General features: G+C 44.7%; 1 protein-coding gene across 1 annotated transcript in view; it reads right to left on the reverse strand.

The window, feature by feature from the left end:
• SDK1 (sidekick cell adhesion molecule 1) overlaps positions 1-14,440 on the reverse strand; it is a 687,887-nt gene that overhangs the window by 104,660 nt on the left and 568,787 nt on the right. The window contains exon 35 of the mRNA XM_084641923.1: positions 11,460-11,561. Within this exon, the coding sequence (XP_084498049.1) occupies positions 11,460-11,561 (102 nt within the window). The remainder of the gene's footprint in view (positions 1-11,459; positions 11,562-14,440) is intronic.

The raw sequence follows: 14,440 nt of genomic DNA on the forward strand, positions 1-14,440 counted from the left end.
TGCACTCATGGCAAGACTAGGTAATATTTAGACCATTCCTGACAATTGTTTGTCTAACCTGGTCTTAAAAATCTTAACCTGCAAGGCAAAGACAGGGCTGGTGGTGTTGGGGAGCTAACACCCAGCTATCACAGGCAAGACTCCCTCTTGCTAGGGGCAGGGGGTTACAAGATGACACATAGCCTGGGGCACCCCAAGATCCAAAGGCGACGCCTGGGAAGTTCAATAGGGTCACATGCCCCTCTCCAGATGCCTGGTGGGGGTGGGCACAGTCAGCAGGGAACTGCAACAGCGAAAGGGGCAGAAGGTGGCGCCACTGACAGCTCCTCCAGTGGGGCTGTACTGCCTTCTCCCTGCCCGCAGCCCTCCCACGCAGCTGCGTTTCCTGGGGTCTGTAGAGCCCAGCCAGAGGACAGGGCTGGCGGCGGTACTGGTAGCGCTGTGCCGGAGGAGCTGCTGGTGCGGGAGCCCTGCGCTGACAACTCCTCTGGAAGAGTGGTACTGGTACCGCCCCAAGCTGCGAGTCCTGTCCTCTGCCAGGGCTGTGCAGACCCCAGGAGACGCAGCTACATGGAAGGGCTGCGGGCAGTACAGCCGCGCCAGAGGAGCTGTCAGTGCAGGGCTGCCTTCTTTTTGCCTGACGTTGGTATCCGGCGCAATGGGAGGACAGAGCTCCTCACTCTCGTAGGGATGAGGAGGGGACGAGGATGGCGCAGGGGCCTGGGCTGGGGGCAGGGAAGAGTCATGTGTGTGTGGGGGGGTGTCACATGGCAGGTCAAATGGGGAGGCTTTAGCTGGTGTCCCCCTTTGTGTCCCTCCCATGAGTCGCCCATGCCAAGAACTGCTACACCCTTCCCACCCATCCTACCATGGAGCAGACTCATTTCCTGCCACCTTAGGAATAAAGGGCCAAACCAGAGTCTCAAATCTGGTGCTATTAACAGAGTATGGGGCTGTCCACATGCACCTTTTGGTTCACAGATTGGAGAAAGAGTAATGACTTTTCGTCTTGAACAGACCAAATGAATGCATTATTCAGTGGCACTGTGTGCTATACAGTTATTTGTTCTTTGTTCTCACATTCAAACATGGTATGTCCTCTAGCAATAACGGGGTGACTAGGCACTTTTGTGGCTTTGGAAAGCATAGTTATGGTTTGGATCTGAAGACCTTCATGTTTAACATAATGGTAATGTACAGTATCTTCTAACAGCATTTCTCCATTTAAGCCAAAGAAGAAAATTTGAGTTTGCAAGACATTAGGTCTGATGAGCAGAGGAAGCTTGCCAAAGTAAGTTTTGCAGGATCTGGTGCCAGGTGCTCGGGGGTGCCCACAGAAAGTGTGGTTTGACAATGTGACTGACTGGACGGGATGTGGTATGGCGTGCCTCTCCGAACTGGTGAAACACAGAGAAAGATCGCTGGACAATAATTCCTGTTTTGTGGGTTCTATTCACAGGGTCGGTGGTGCGGGTTATAGCCAACCCCAAATTTGCCTTAGGCCCCCACCCCCGCCGCTATCCCGTAGCAGCTGCTGCTCTCCAGCCACCCAGCTCTGAAGGCAGAGCGGAGAGAGCACTGGAGCAGCATCGGAGAAGTAAGCCTGGGCAGGGATGCCTGAAAGCAGGCCCTAGCCTATGTTCCCGCCCGCCAGGGCACGCCATCCAGGGCAGGTGAAGGGTCCAGGGCTCTCTACAGTTGTTGCTCCCTGGACCTCAGTAAGAGTCGCCTTGGCAGGGGGGACCCAGCTCTGGGGCTGACAGAGCCCTTGGGGTCCGGGGACAGCAACTGTAGAGAGCCCTGGACCCTGAGGGCTCTGCCAGCCCCCAGAGCTAGGTCCCCCTTGCCGAGGCAACTCTTACCGGCTGCGAGCACTGCCCACACTGCCTGACTTTGGCTTCTGCCCTCTGATGGGGCCATGGGGCAGGACCTCAGGGAGGGGAGGGGAAGAGGACGAGCAGGGGCTGGAGCCCATGGAGAAGGGCAGGCATTGCGGTGAGGGGGGCTAAGCTCCCACACTGGAAGAGGCTGGTACTTCCCTGACTATTCGTTGTGATGTGACCCTATGGTATTTTGCACTATGAGAGAATGTATGTACATATTTAAGCCAGAAAGACTACCTAGTCTGCATGGGAACTCCATCCTCACAGCAAATGAAGCTACTCCTCACCTTGACCGTGTCAGGCCCTCAAATCGTTAAGGCTGCAGCTGAGTTCTATTTCATTCTATGTAGGTTCCTATGCCCCCCTCATTACCATAGTATCTGAGCACCTTCCAGTAGTGAGTTCAGCTGTCTGACTAACATCTGTCAAACATTGTTTGTTCTCTCCTCTTCTCCCCAGAGGGAGAAGCACACACAGTGGAGTGTACTGGTATGGTTATGTGTGTGGGCAGGAGGTGGATTTTTTTTTTTTAATATATCTATACCTGTTGCTATGTGTTTACGTTAGCAAATGCCTGGTGAAAGGAAAGTGGTAAGGTTTGTGATGGTCTTTAGTTCTTGAGAGAGTTCCCATTATAAGCCTGATTTTACACACACCACCCAACACTCAAATTTCAAAACCCACAAAAATGTCAAAACTTTGCTAGATACTAAAAATCATGGACTGAATAGAGAGACTGGATTTATGGCATATTACAACAATCTGTAACCCACTGACAACCACACACACCCGCAGCTGCTTCTCCCTCCCTCCCTTTCCTCTTTATGACTGGAGGGGTGTTAACAGGTCATTTCACCTTGAATGGTCCCTTGAAACATGTGTTAACCACTGATGCTAAACAATCTGTTCCACCTTGTATCTAACAGCCACACTCTCAGACCTGAAGAAGAGCTCTGTGTAGCTCGAAAGCTTGTCTCTCTCACCAACAGAAGTTGGTCCAATAAAAGATATTACCTCACCCATCTTGTCTGTCTAATATCCTAGGACCAATGAGGCTACAACACTACATAAAAAACAACAACGTATCAGTCTTAAAATTAGTTGGGAAAATCAGGAACTAAGGTAGACTCTCTCCAAAATTAGAAGTGAATCAGACAAGAGGTCACAATTTTGGCTCATTTAGGGTTCAGGAGCCAAATCCGGTTCATTTGAGGCTGCAGGATTGCAACGAGGCTAATGTGACTGGAGGAGTTTGGGGTCCAGATGGGGAAAGACTAAGCCCTGCATTTTCTGGGTGTTGGAGTTTTTTCACTGTAACATTCTTGCACTCAGTAGAAGCCAGCTTTTCCTAGCTTGAATATTTGTGCGTGCTATGGTCATATAATTTCAGTCGGTTGCTAATTCACATTTTCATGAGGAAAATCAAGGCCTTTTTACTTTCAATCCCTGATAAATGGCTGAGAATGCCTTCAGTTCAGTGCCTGACAATGGCCAGGATGCTGAAATCTGAAAGCAAAAGAAACAGCATTCCCCTGTGCCTAGGTTCACAGCAGTCACATGGGAGGAAAAATGAGATGGCAGGACCATAGGGAGTTGAGGTGTGCAAGAGAAACATCACAATACCTTGCTCACTTATCCCAGGATGAGTGTATGCAAGCAGAGCAGGATGGGAAAGTGAGAGGAAACAAAAGCTGATTTCAAGGTTAACCCTTGAGCCAACCAGAGTCCAAATCTAAAGCCTATCCCCGCTTGAATATGAGTTATAAGCCAAAGCAGAGGTGGTTTTGTCATAGCCCAACCTTATCTGTGCAATATATGGCCCATTTTATTTTAATAATGCTTGTTCATGGGTTTGTTTTTTTTTAATGGAAATTAATTTCTTTGCTTTCAGTGAGTGAGTCTTGCTAATTTTCTCATTAAGGCCATGTATCCACCAGCACATTTCCTACCATTTTTATTACTGTATTACTGTAGGACATAGGGACCATAGTCATGGATCAGGACCCCACCATCGTAGGCCCTGGACAAATACAGAACAAAGAGACCTAGTGCAGATGCAGCTTTACTGGGCACAAATAGTTTCACCACAGCATCCTCTGTCCCTGCACTTAGTTCCTATCAGGGTTATACAACACAACAGTATCAATGCTATCAGCTGCTTTACACTAGTACTCCCACCATTGCTTACATGGGTGGTACTGCAATGATGGTAGTTTTTCTGAAACATGCTAGTGTAGCTACAGTCTATGTCTTCAGCTGGTCATTGCTGAGAGCTGCCAGGGGACTGTCAGGTTTGTAAGAGGTAAGTTAATCATCCAGGCAAGAGTTGCATGGCAAAGTATGGTACAATGGGACATAAATAAATGAGAACAGGGGAAAAGATGGTAAGCTCTGTTGATCAAAAAACGTTTATCCCTTTAGTTCGGACACTAACATCTTTCCTGGATCGCAACATGATAGAAGGCGGCAATTAAGCCAGAGCTAAACAAGAAACTGCTGCACTGTATAAAGCATTGTGTTGTACGGAGGGCTGTGTATGACTGATATTAACAGCTTAATGAACTGTTAATGAGGTGCTCAGTCAGCTGCTTTTACTTGCAGCATGAAAATAAAGCAAATGATTTCAGTAAGCCTCTGCATTCTTGATGGGGAATTAAATATGTCAGATAAAACTATCAAAACTATGTCTCAATCTTGACATTTTTCAATGCATTGTTTTAAAATTCCTTTTTCTATATGGTAAAATAACGTGCTCTGACAGCAATATGACTCCTGGTTCCTTCCTTTCTATCTTGACAATGGATTGAAGTCCCCAGCAACCTGCAGAGATATCTTTTTGACACATTTACATTAGGACACTTCTTCCAGGGACTTGCACTGGCCTGGTTAGATTCTCCCTTTCTATTATAACATCTACAGAGCTGAAGTTACTCAGTTTGGGTGTTTAATAAATAAACTTCTTTGATCTCCTACAAAAAGTGTGAGATCCTAAAATTACCTCTAAAAGAGTAGCTTGGGTGGGTGACGGAAGGAGGAGATAGAGATAAGCCTGGTCTAGATTAGTACAATTCATATCCATAATTCACCATCAATGCAACTCCAGTGCAGTGGTGAAAACTCTAACGTAGGGAATGCTCAGGTGTTTTCATCAACCTTCCAGGGTCCAAAGAGATGCTGTGCACTATCCACACCAGTGTTACCACAAGTGAGGCTGCATCAATACTGAATTATACGTCTCATTTGGGCTTAGTGCAGGCAAACCCAGAGTGATGCCCATGTATAGAATGAGACTATGGAAGCATAAAACATTTCACAGAAGCTGACGGGATCACCAGAGAAATGCTGGTACAAGGCAATACCTGTAAAGTCCAATGGCTGATCACACACCCAGAGGGCCATGCCATTTAGATATAAGATATAAGCCATTATTTTATTGGCTTCTTGTAAGGCACAGGAGATTGGAGAAAGGTATGTGACTGGAAACCCCAGTCAAGATAGAACACTCTCCCTCCCCTCCATTTTCTCTTTCCACCTTCCTGAGTTTTTCCTTTCTTGTTCTGCTTCTCTTTCACTCCATTCTTTCAAGCAGCAATGTCAGGGAAACTAGCTAGCAATCCTTAACTCTGAACCCCAGTACAGTGCTTCAGAGACCAGACTGTTAGTCAGTTTCACAGATGCATTGCTGCTGTTGCTAGGCCCCTATTCAAAGCAGAGTGGCATAGCATGGGCAGGTAAACTAGGCAGCAAGGTGGAAGGAGTCAGCCGAAACCTCTCCCTACTCAAGAAGCTGAGGGAAGGATTTAACATCTCTGCTGGAGAACAGCACCCCACACTGTGTAATGGCAATGTCCCAGTACCACTGTCCACCATGAAGGCTCTGCAGCCCCTTCAGATTTAAATAGAAAATCAACATCTTACATACTCCTTATTCCCCGCACCTCACCCAAAGAAGCCTTTTACTCACAGTCAGAAGATAACTCTTAAAATTAAAATATTTCCTACATTTCAAAAGTTTGGTACTTCTACGTGCCAAGAGGGATCAGCCCACTGCCAGTACAAGATATTATAGTGCAGATTTATTTAGGCAGCATGGGTGCTAAGGTAAGCTGCACTTTGTTTAAAGCTTGGCCAAAATGAAACCAGTTCCTCACCTCGACCTCTTTAACAGAAGAAAAAACGGCAGCTAGGCTGACAAACTGCATCCTGCATTTTAAACGGATGCAATTTGAAATGGCCAAGACATTTAACCTCCCTCAAAATGGTTTAGAGTGGAAATGTCCGACTAACTCTTGCAGCATTGTACTTCCAATCTGCAGACGCACAGTCATTCACATACATACCTGCAACTGGGGTCGCTGGAACAATCTGTATCGCGGGGATGCTAAGAGCCACTGACAAAAACTGTAAACCCTGTATATGATGGACACCGCTTCAAGCCAGGGGGTGCTGAGGCACCCTCAGCACCTCTATTTCCAGCACCTATGGCTGCAACACACATGCCCCACACAGATAGAGGGAAAGCAGCTACGAGTGCCAAGTTAGAATGACTGAAGTTGCCAGCTGTAATGTATTGAAGTGTTGGTTTTCCCGGGACCTCTCTCCAGAGGCATCATTTCAACTACACTCTGGAAAAGGAACAAGAGGAAGCCCTTTTTCTGTAAGGGCTGGGAGGTTTGAGATGGGGGGTGGGGGAAGATTCCCTCTCCTCTCCCTCCAAGTAATTGCGGGTGTGGGGAAATGATGCCAAATTGGCCATTCTGGAAGGACATTTGAAAGTAATGGAGAGGGCTTACATCAGGGAATGAAAACCGTCAATGAGGATAAGTCCTTGCACCCACATCCTCCTCCCGTAGCAGAACAAGAATCAAAGGCAGAAAGCACCCTGCTGGGAGCAGCTCACGGCATTGAACCGGTGTCTAGAATTTAGCCTTCATCCCCCAAAATGCTGTTACCTGCTCCTCCTTCCTGAGCACCGTCCCTGTTCTCCCACCTAGATATTCAGGCTCCCCTACCCCCACTGCACCTTGTGTTCCCCTAAGTCTCAATCTCCTATTCATGTCCTTGGCACTCCTCAGCCTCTTTCTATTCCTCGCTTGTCTGTACCAGGCATCCCAGAAGAATATGAATGCTTTTCCTGCTGTAATGGACAGGAACAAAGCTTTCTGGGGTGCATTATCAGTGCTTCAGATGCAGGTGGGCAGGGGGATGAAAAATAAACAAGTTCATGAGCTCTAGGGACATTTGTGGTGCTGCAGGCAGGGAGGCAGAGGAAAATAATTACGGGTAACAGTGGGAAAAGATATTTGCTTTGGCTTCTGTAAGCTTTGTACTGTGGGGGCAAATTCAAGTCAGGAGGTGGTGGAGGGGAAGAAATGGTCCTGTTACTGTCCAGACGGCAACTTTCATTAGACAAAGTGAAAGCAAGACAGACACTTTCCCAAAAGCTGATGTTAAAGCAGCCAAGGTAGCATTTCAATACAGGACACCCGGGAAGGGGGTCTGCATCTCCCAGTCCTTGGCTGCATCTTTTTGCTTCCTGTGCCGAGCCCGCTGGCAGAGCTCAATTATTCAAAAAATTAAAAAGAAAAAAAATCAGATGCGTCAGCTCCCGTGAAGCATGAAGGGCAGTCGGTGTCACCGTCAGTTATAATGATACGCGTCACTTTCCCCTTCCCCATCCCACAAGTGCCTCCATCCCCTGTTGAAAGGAAAGTATTCCTTGGCATATTTCACCCTTTCCATGACTTCCTCCCCACAAACATACACCTCCAGCAGCAGCTGCTAAAACAAGTTAAGAATTCCACTATATTTCATCCAGGGCAGCTCTGCTGGATGAGAGGAAGCACCAGTGTGCGCATGCCTGCCAGCAAAGGAGTTGCACTGCTGCTTTCCATTTTATTCGCCTCCCTAAATTAGGGGAAGCATGACTGCCCTAAATCCGTGATTTGTATTCAAGTATTATGCAGATATTGGAACTCCAGATCCCACCCCACAAGCAGATAACAACAAGAAGCCAATGCTCCTGGCATAGCAGCAGCTGTAAAGGAATCTTTATTTCATTTGAGCAGACCACCACCTCTGGTAGCAGTTGTATTTAGGAGCAGGATTAATATCAGTACCTAGGCTCTCACTGAACAGTCACTGGCTTTCCAACAAAGCTGGAACCCTGACAGCTGAACTGTTAAATGAATTAACAAGGAGAGAAGGGGGCCTGCCGAAGGGGCTGTGACTCCCTTTCTAATTTCTGTAAGTAGCAGCTTTCCACTTTTCTGTCATTTGTGAGGAGCTCCACACAGTTTACTAATGAGCAGGGCAGAGCTGTGGCTGGATATAAAAGGCAACATTAGATCATTACAAGCATCTTCTAGTCCACTGAGAAGAGGAATCTACTGGTCTGTGTGCTCGTCCCTTAGGAAAAAGCCGCTTACATCTACCCCACTATTTCACTGCTCAAGTCAGAAGACAGAGTATCACCATTACTGCCCAGTCTTGTCAACAAGCATGTGGCGCTCACAGAAATATTGTCATCTTCTTTCTTGCCCTGACTGCCAAGTGCATCACAATGGGTACCCAATGGCTAGGACCCTTGCCTGTGAGGAGATGGGTGTTGGGTAAGGTTGATTAGTAGTGGTGGTGTAGGACTCTGGTGGGGAGGTGATTCCTTCTTGTCTTGTTATAGTTGTGTTGTTACTGGGTTGTTTGATTTGATCTGGGGTAACCCACAGATCTCTTCATCTATTAGGGCATTTAAAAATAATTGTCAAGCATGCTCCAAGTACTGAAAAGCAGCATTATTGTAATACATAAAATCCAAACAAATAGGAATAATTCAAATCTAACAGAGAGGGAAGGGGCAGATCTGCAGATAGTCCTCCTGTGCAGAAAGTTGCTTCCACCATACGTAGATGGTAGAGATTAAGGATAAACCCTTAATGCAGACTGTTTGAACTGCACTTCAATGAGTGTGTAGTGGTAATTTGGTGCTGACTGTGCTCCATGCAGCACTAGATATAAAGATGAAAACAATGCCAGAAGATCTTAACTTTCTGAGAATAGTGGATTCTAAATTTAGAAATGACATATTCCCCCCAATATATACCTTGCATCTCTCTCTCTATGGCCCCTTCCTTCCAGATGAGTGGTATAAACTACAAAAGGACTCACTTTACCCACCACATACTACAACCTGTGGGATTGAATGCAGCAGCCATTTAACAGCACTCATCAATAGACTAGCTGGGGTATGCTGAACTGGTGTTGGTCTCCTTTTGTCTATGTGTGTGCCACTGGTGATGGTATGATAATCTATATCTTCCAGTGGATTAGTGAGCTCCCATTCCCATTATTGGCAACCCTCACTTTTTATTGTGTGATCTTTTTTTAAAATGGGTCTCCAGAGCCAAAATCAAATCAAAGACCCATCTCTCCCAACCTATCCTGAAGGACGACCCATCACTCTCACAGATCTTGGGAGACAGGCCAGTCCTTGCTTACAGACAGCCCTCCAACCTGAAGCAAATACTCACCAGCAACCACATACCACACAACAAAAACACTAACCCAGGAACCTATCCTTGCAACAAAGCCCATTGCCAACTGTATCCACATATCTATTCAACGGACACCATCATAGGACCTAATCACATCAGCCACACTATCAGAGGCTCATTCACCTGCACATCTACCAGAGTGATATATGCCATCATGTGCCAGCAATGCCCCTCTGCCATGTACATTGGCCAAACTGGACCGTCTCTACGTAAAAGAATAAATGGACACAAATCAGACGTCAAGAATAACAACATTCAAAAACTAGTCAGAGAACACTTCAATCTCTCTGGTCACTCGATTACAGACCTAAAAGTCGCAATTCTTCAACAAAAAAAAACTTCAAAAACAGACTCCAATGAGAGACTGCTGAATTGGAATTAATTTGCAAACTGGACACCATTACATTAGGCTTGAATAAAGACTGGGAGTGGATGTGTCATTACACAAAGTAAAATTATTTCCCCATGTTTATTTCCCCGACTCCCCCGCCCACTGTTCCTCACACATTCTTGTCAACTGCTGGAAATGGCCCACCTTGATTATCACTACAAAAGGTTTTTTTTCTCTCCTGCTGGTAATAGCTCACCTTACCTGATCACTCTCGTCACGGTGTGTATGGTAACACCCATTGTTTCATGTTCTCTGTGTATATAAAATCTCCCCACTGTATTTTCCACTGCATGCATCTGATGAAGTGAGCTGTAGCTCACGAAAGCTTATGCTCAAATAAATTGGTTAGTCTCTAAGGTGCCACAAGTCCTCCTTTTCTTTTTGCGGATACAGACTAACATAGCTACTACTCTGAAATATCTCAATTATGTAAGTATCTCCAGCTGTAACCGGAGAGCAGGGCTGCCTCTGATTAATTGATGAAGTTTTATATAACAGTGAACATTACAACTATGTCTGAAATAAAAAAGATTAAACAGAGTTAATAATTTTTTTTCTTAGTTCACAGAAATCTAGTATTTAATGTAGCAATAAAAAGCCATCTCGAGAGTTTGAACTCAAACCTTTAAATCTTAGATTTAAGAAAAAGAGTAAAAGTGAAATCAAATTGGTTCATATAGTTGAATGGGCAAGAGACCAAGTGGTGGTGGATTTCCCATCTTACCTGAGACTCTAATGGGAGAAGTTGCTATGGGGAATGGTACAGAAGTGCTAGCTGAGGAAGCTCACAGCTACTCCAGTCCCATCCTCTCCCAGCAAGAATTACTGTGCGGGACAGGGTCCCTGTTTCATGAAGCATTCAAATGGTAAGTATTTGGTTATGAGCACTGTGATGACTTGTGCCTCTAGACTCTCAGCCCTTTAGAGACAGGGACTGTACTTTGATCTGCAAGTTACACTTTGTAAAGCGCAGTGTAGATTTCTGTACTAGATCCATGCTAAGTAATACGAAGTTGCATGGCAAGACAGATATCTAGGTGCTGAGGGAGGGTTTGCAGCTGGTTAGATTAGAAGCAGAGGTAGAGAGTATTCATTGTCTTGTGGGTGACTGGGAACTTCAGCTCCAGAGCTACCAATAAGCTGAATCCACGGATTCAACGTTTTATTTATTTGTGGGGTGCATGCACAGAAAACATTGCCATGCAAAAGGGCTGTAAAAAAAGGATCTACTTCCAATGTCTCTCTTGTTTTATGACCCCTCTTCGTTTCCTAATCTCCACTTTTTACTTCTATAAATTGAGTCACCTTTTCCTCACACTTCCTGTTTCCCTTTCCCAGCTAATTTGGTACAGATGTTAATCTTTTGGAAATTGCTAAAACAGTTGTTGTCCTCTTTCTCCAAGAGGCATATTCCTTCTTTATTTTGGGTATTCTAGATGTGTTGGGCTTCTGAACAGCAAATGACTATCGCACTCCAGTCCCAACCTCTGCCAGCAGGAGGTGCTGCGGAAAACTGTTTAGGAATCATAGCTATCTGGGGAATCTCTCAAATTCCTCAGTTCCTGTCTCAACTACCTTGAAAGTGTGAAAAAAACTCAGGTTCCATTTAAATCAATTAATTTTCCATTTGCTTACCTGCTTCACCAACAAACACTTCCACAGGTGTGCTGGTAGGGCTCTCCCCAATGATGTTATATGCTGTTATTACAACTTCATATCTCTTGTATTTCTTCAGCTCTGGAAATTTAAATCAGCAGATTAAAAAAATGGGCACTTTTAACATCCCACTTAATACTCTCTCATCGCTTTATACCCAGAATTCTGTCTCTCACTTGATACAGTGCTAGAATACTAGAAACAGTAAGTCACTGAAAAGTTCGTATTTCCCTGGCTATAACCATATCTAATTCACACATCATCATTGTACTTCCATAATTATGAAAGACACAATATCTGCCCCAAGAAAGGACCTGACTTTCCTATTGCTTCCTCATTTTACTGCTTCCGTAAAACGGATAATACTTGGTGGGTGACTAGAGGGAGGTAACATTGCTGGGCTATTCCACAGCTGCCATTACTCAGGGGGAAGCATGTGCATGCAATGGACTCTGCACTGTGCTCCAAAAGTTCAAAAGATTCATCCACATGTCTGCCGGTGGGAGATTTCATAGCTGCAGGCCTTCCCCCAGCCTCAAAGAGTTTCACCTTGGGAACAGTCAACAGCAGCATCATTATTGTTTGCTGCTGCTGAAGCGGGGTGCAGAGGGAGACTCATGGATGGAATTTGTAGTCCTATTCAAAGGGCTGCACAGAATTCTTTTTCTTGCAGCAATCACAGTTTGAACATTGAAATCTCTTTCCTTTTTAAGATCAACTTCTTCTATGCTCCATTCGGCCACTGGGCAACAATTTCTTAGCTGACCCTAGGAAATACACTAACAGCTGTGGAAAGAGTGACAGCAGGGAGAAAAGAAGCTAGCAAAACCCATGGCATTATGGTAATTAATAAACAAGGGAAAGACAAGAGGCAGAATAGAATCATGGAAATACCCTCACAGAGGGCTGGCTGCCGCCGCCCAGAGTTCCAGGATTTGCAACTGAAAATGAAATAACCGTCTTTACAGTTAATATTTATTACCTAAAAGGGTCCCACAGCAAAAGCATATGGAAAGACAGATCAATGGTATAATAAAATTGTACTTTAATCAGCACTGAGTTTATTCACACAGGTGTGTTTGTGGATATGGGTCTGAATTTCTCCCCTTGTCAATACCTTTTCTCTGTTATCTATGAATCACACTACACCCCCAGCTCTGTAGCTCATGGCAGGCCAACAGTTCAGTAAAGGTTCAATGCATCTGACCACAGGGGTCCTTCTAATTTCAGCTTCACAGAAGTATTTACAAGTATTCTGCCCACATATCTGAGTCAGAGTCCAGCATCTCTGACTTGTTTCAGATACACAGTAGATGATTTTTTGATACATCGCTAAGGCTTTGCCAGCCTATAAATAAAACATTGATATACCATAGGAAACAGCCATCTTGATAAGAATTGCAGCATTTGTCAGCTCACACAGAGGAACTTTTATTGCTGCTGTTGTTAAAAAAATCACAAGAAGGGTTTCAATGCCAGGAAAACAGAACATATGAGATTTCAGGCATCCGAATGCTTGTGGGGCTGGGGCTTCACTTCTTTCCCCCCCAACAATCTGTAACTTAAACGCCTGGGGCCAAACCTGCCTAGTGAACCATCCTCACCAGAAAGCAATTTGCCTTTTAACTCCGTCGAACCCTGTTTTATTCATTTCCAACTGAACACACCTCTGAGCTGCATAAGCATTCTTTGGGCCCTTTCTAAATTAGCCCTCTAACTGCGGGACTGCCTGAGCATCCCAGTGCTCGAATCAAAGGACTAATGATGTGACTCAGCTAAACTCAGATGGACTGTGAAATATGAGGCGAACACAATCAGAATTCATTTAGCAACAGAAATATTGAGATGTTAGAGTCAATAATGCTTCACTTTCCCAGCAGCCTTGTTTTTAAACTGTTACCTACTTGCATCATCAATGTCTTGATATATTGGAAAGAAGCATTTAAAGAAAAGGAATTCAAGGAAGCCGAGTCATTAATCTGGAGTTGGTTTCTGCATGATTCGGTGAGGAGAACCATATAAGTGTGCCCATGGTGTATTCCCAACCATTACAAAAAGTCAAGGCAGCGTGCACTTACGTGTTAATTCATACGTCGTTAATGCAGAGGGGCTATTCACTGTCTGGAAGCCGCTTTGGGCTATTCAGGGTAAGCAAAGCAGAAAGCTTGTTACAGTGCAGGGAAACAGTTATTGCAAATGATGTACAGCAGAGACAGAGGGAAATGATGCAGCACACACATACGCAGTTTGAGCTTTAGGACTCTACCTTGAAGGGCAATAAAATCACATCACTCTCTCGTAACACATCAAAAGCATCTCACTCACAAGGGGCTGTTTCATTTCATCACCACAGAGAGAATCACACAAATATACAGCACAGGGAAATGTACTGATTCCTTAGATTAAATAGAACAAATCAGTATAAGGGAGGCAAATTCTATGGGGAAAACTCCCAACACCGCACTGAATTGTTAGTTCTCAGCCTACCAAAGCTTAAATGTGGAGCATCATAGGATAAAGTCCCCAGATGTGGGACATAAACAGCTAATGTTTAAATTTATATGGGATTTATTTCTTTAAAGCATAAACTAAGTTTCCCACAGTTTCATTTTCATGGTATTTACAGTAATAATAAACTGTATAAAAACAGCAGGTCAATGTGGGAGAGGTACGCATGGGTACAAATATCACTGTATTGCTTTAAAAGAAGAGGGAATTTTCTTTGAAAATCTCTCTCTCTCTCTGTCTTTCCATAAAAAGCACAGTAGGGTGATTTATACTATTAGAAAATCAGCTATAGAACCTTTAGGGCCACATTCTGCCCTGATTTACACTATGTACAATCCCATTGTAAATTAGGACAGAATTTGATGCATAAGCTATTGCAAAGAAAATCTACTCTCTATAGATATTATCATAATAGTGTCTATAAGAGACAGCCTGAATGGGTTCTCCCAGTC

Source organism: Lepidochelys olivacea, assembly GCF_965140295.1.
Source record: "Lepidochelys olivacea isolate rLepOli2 genome assembly, chromosome: 10".
Taxonomy (NCBI): Eukaryota; Metazoa; Chordata; order Testudines; family Cheloniidae; genus Lepidochelys; species Lepidochelys olivacea.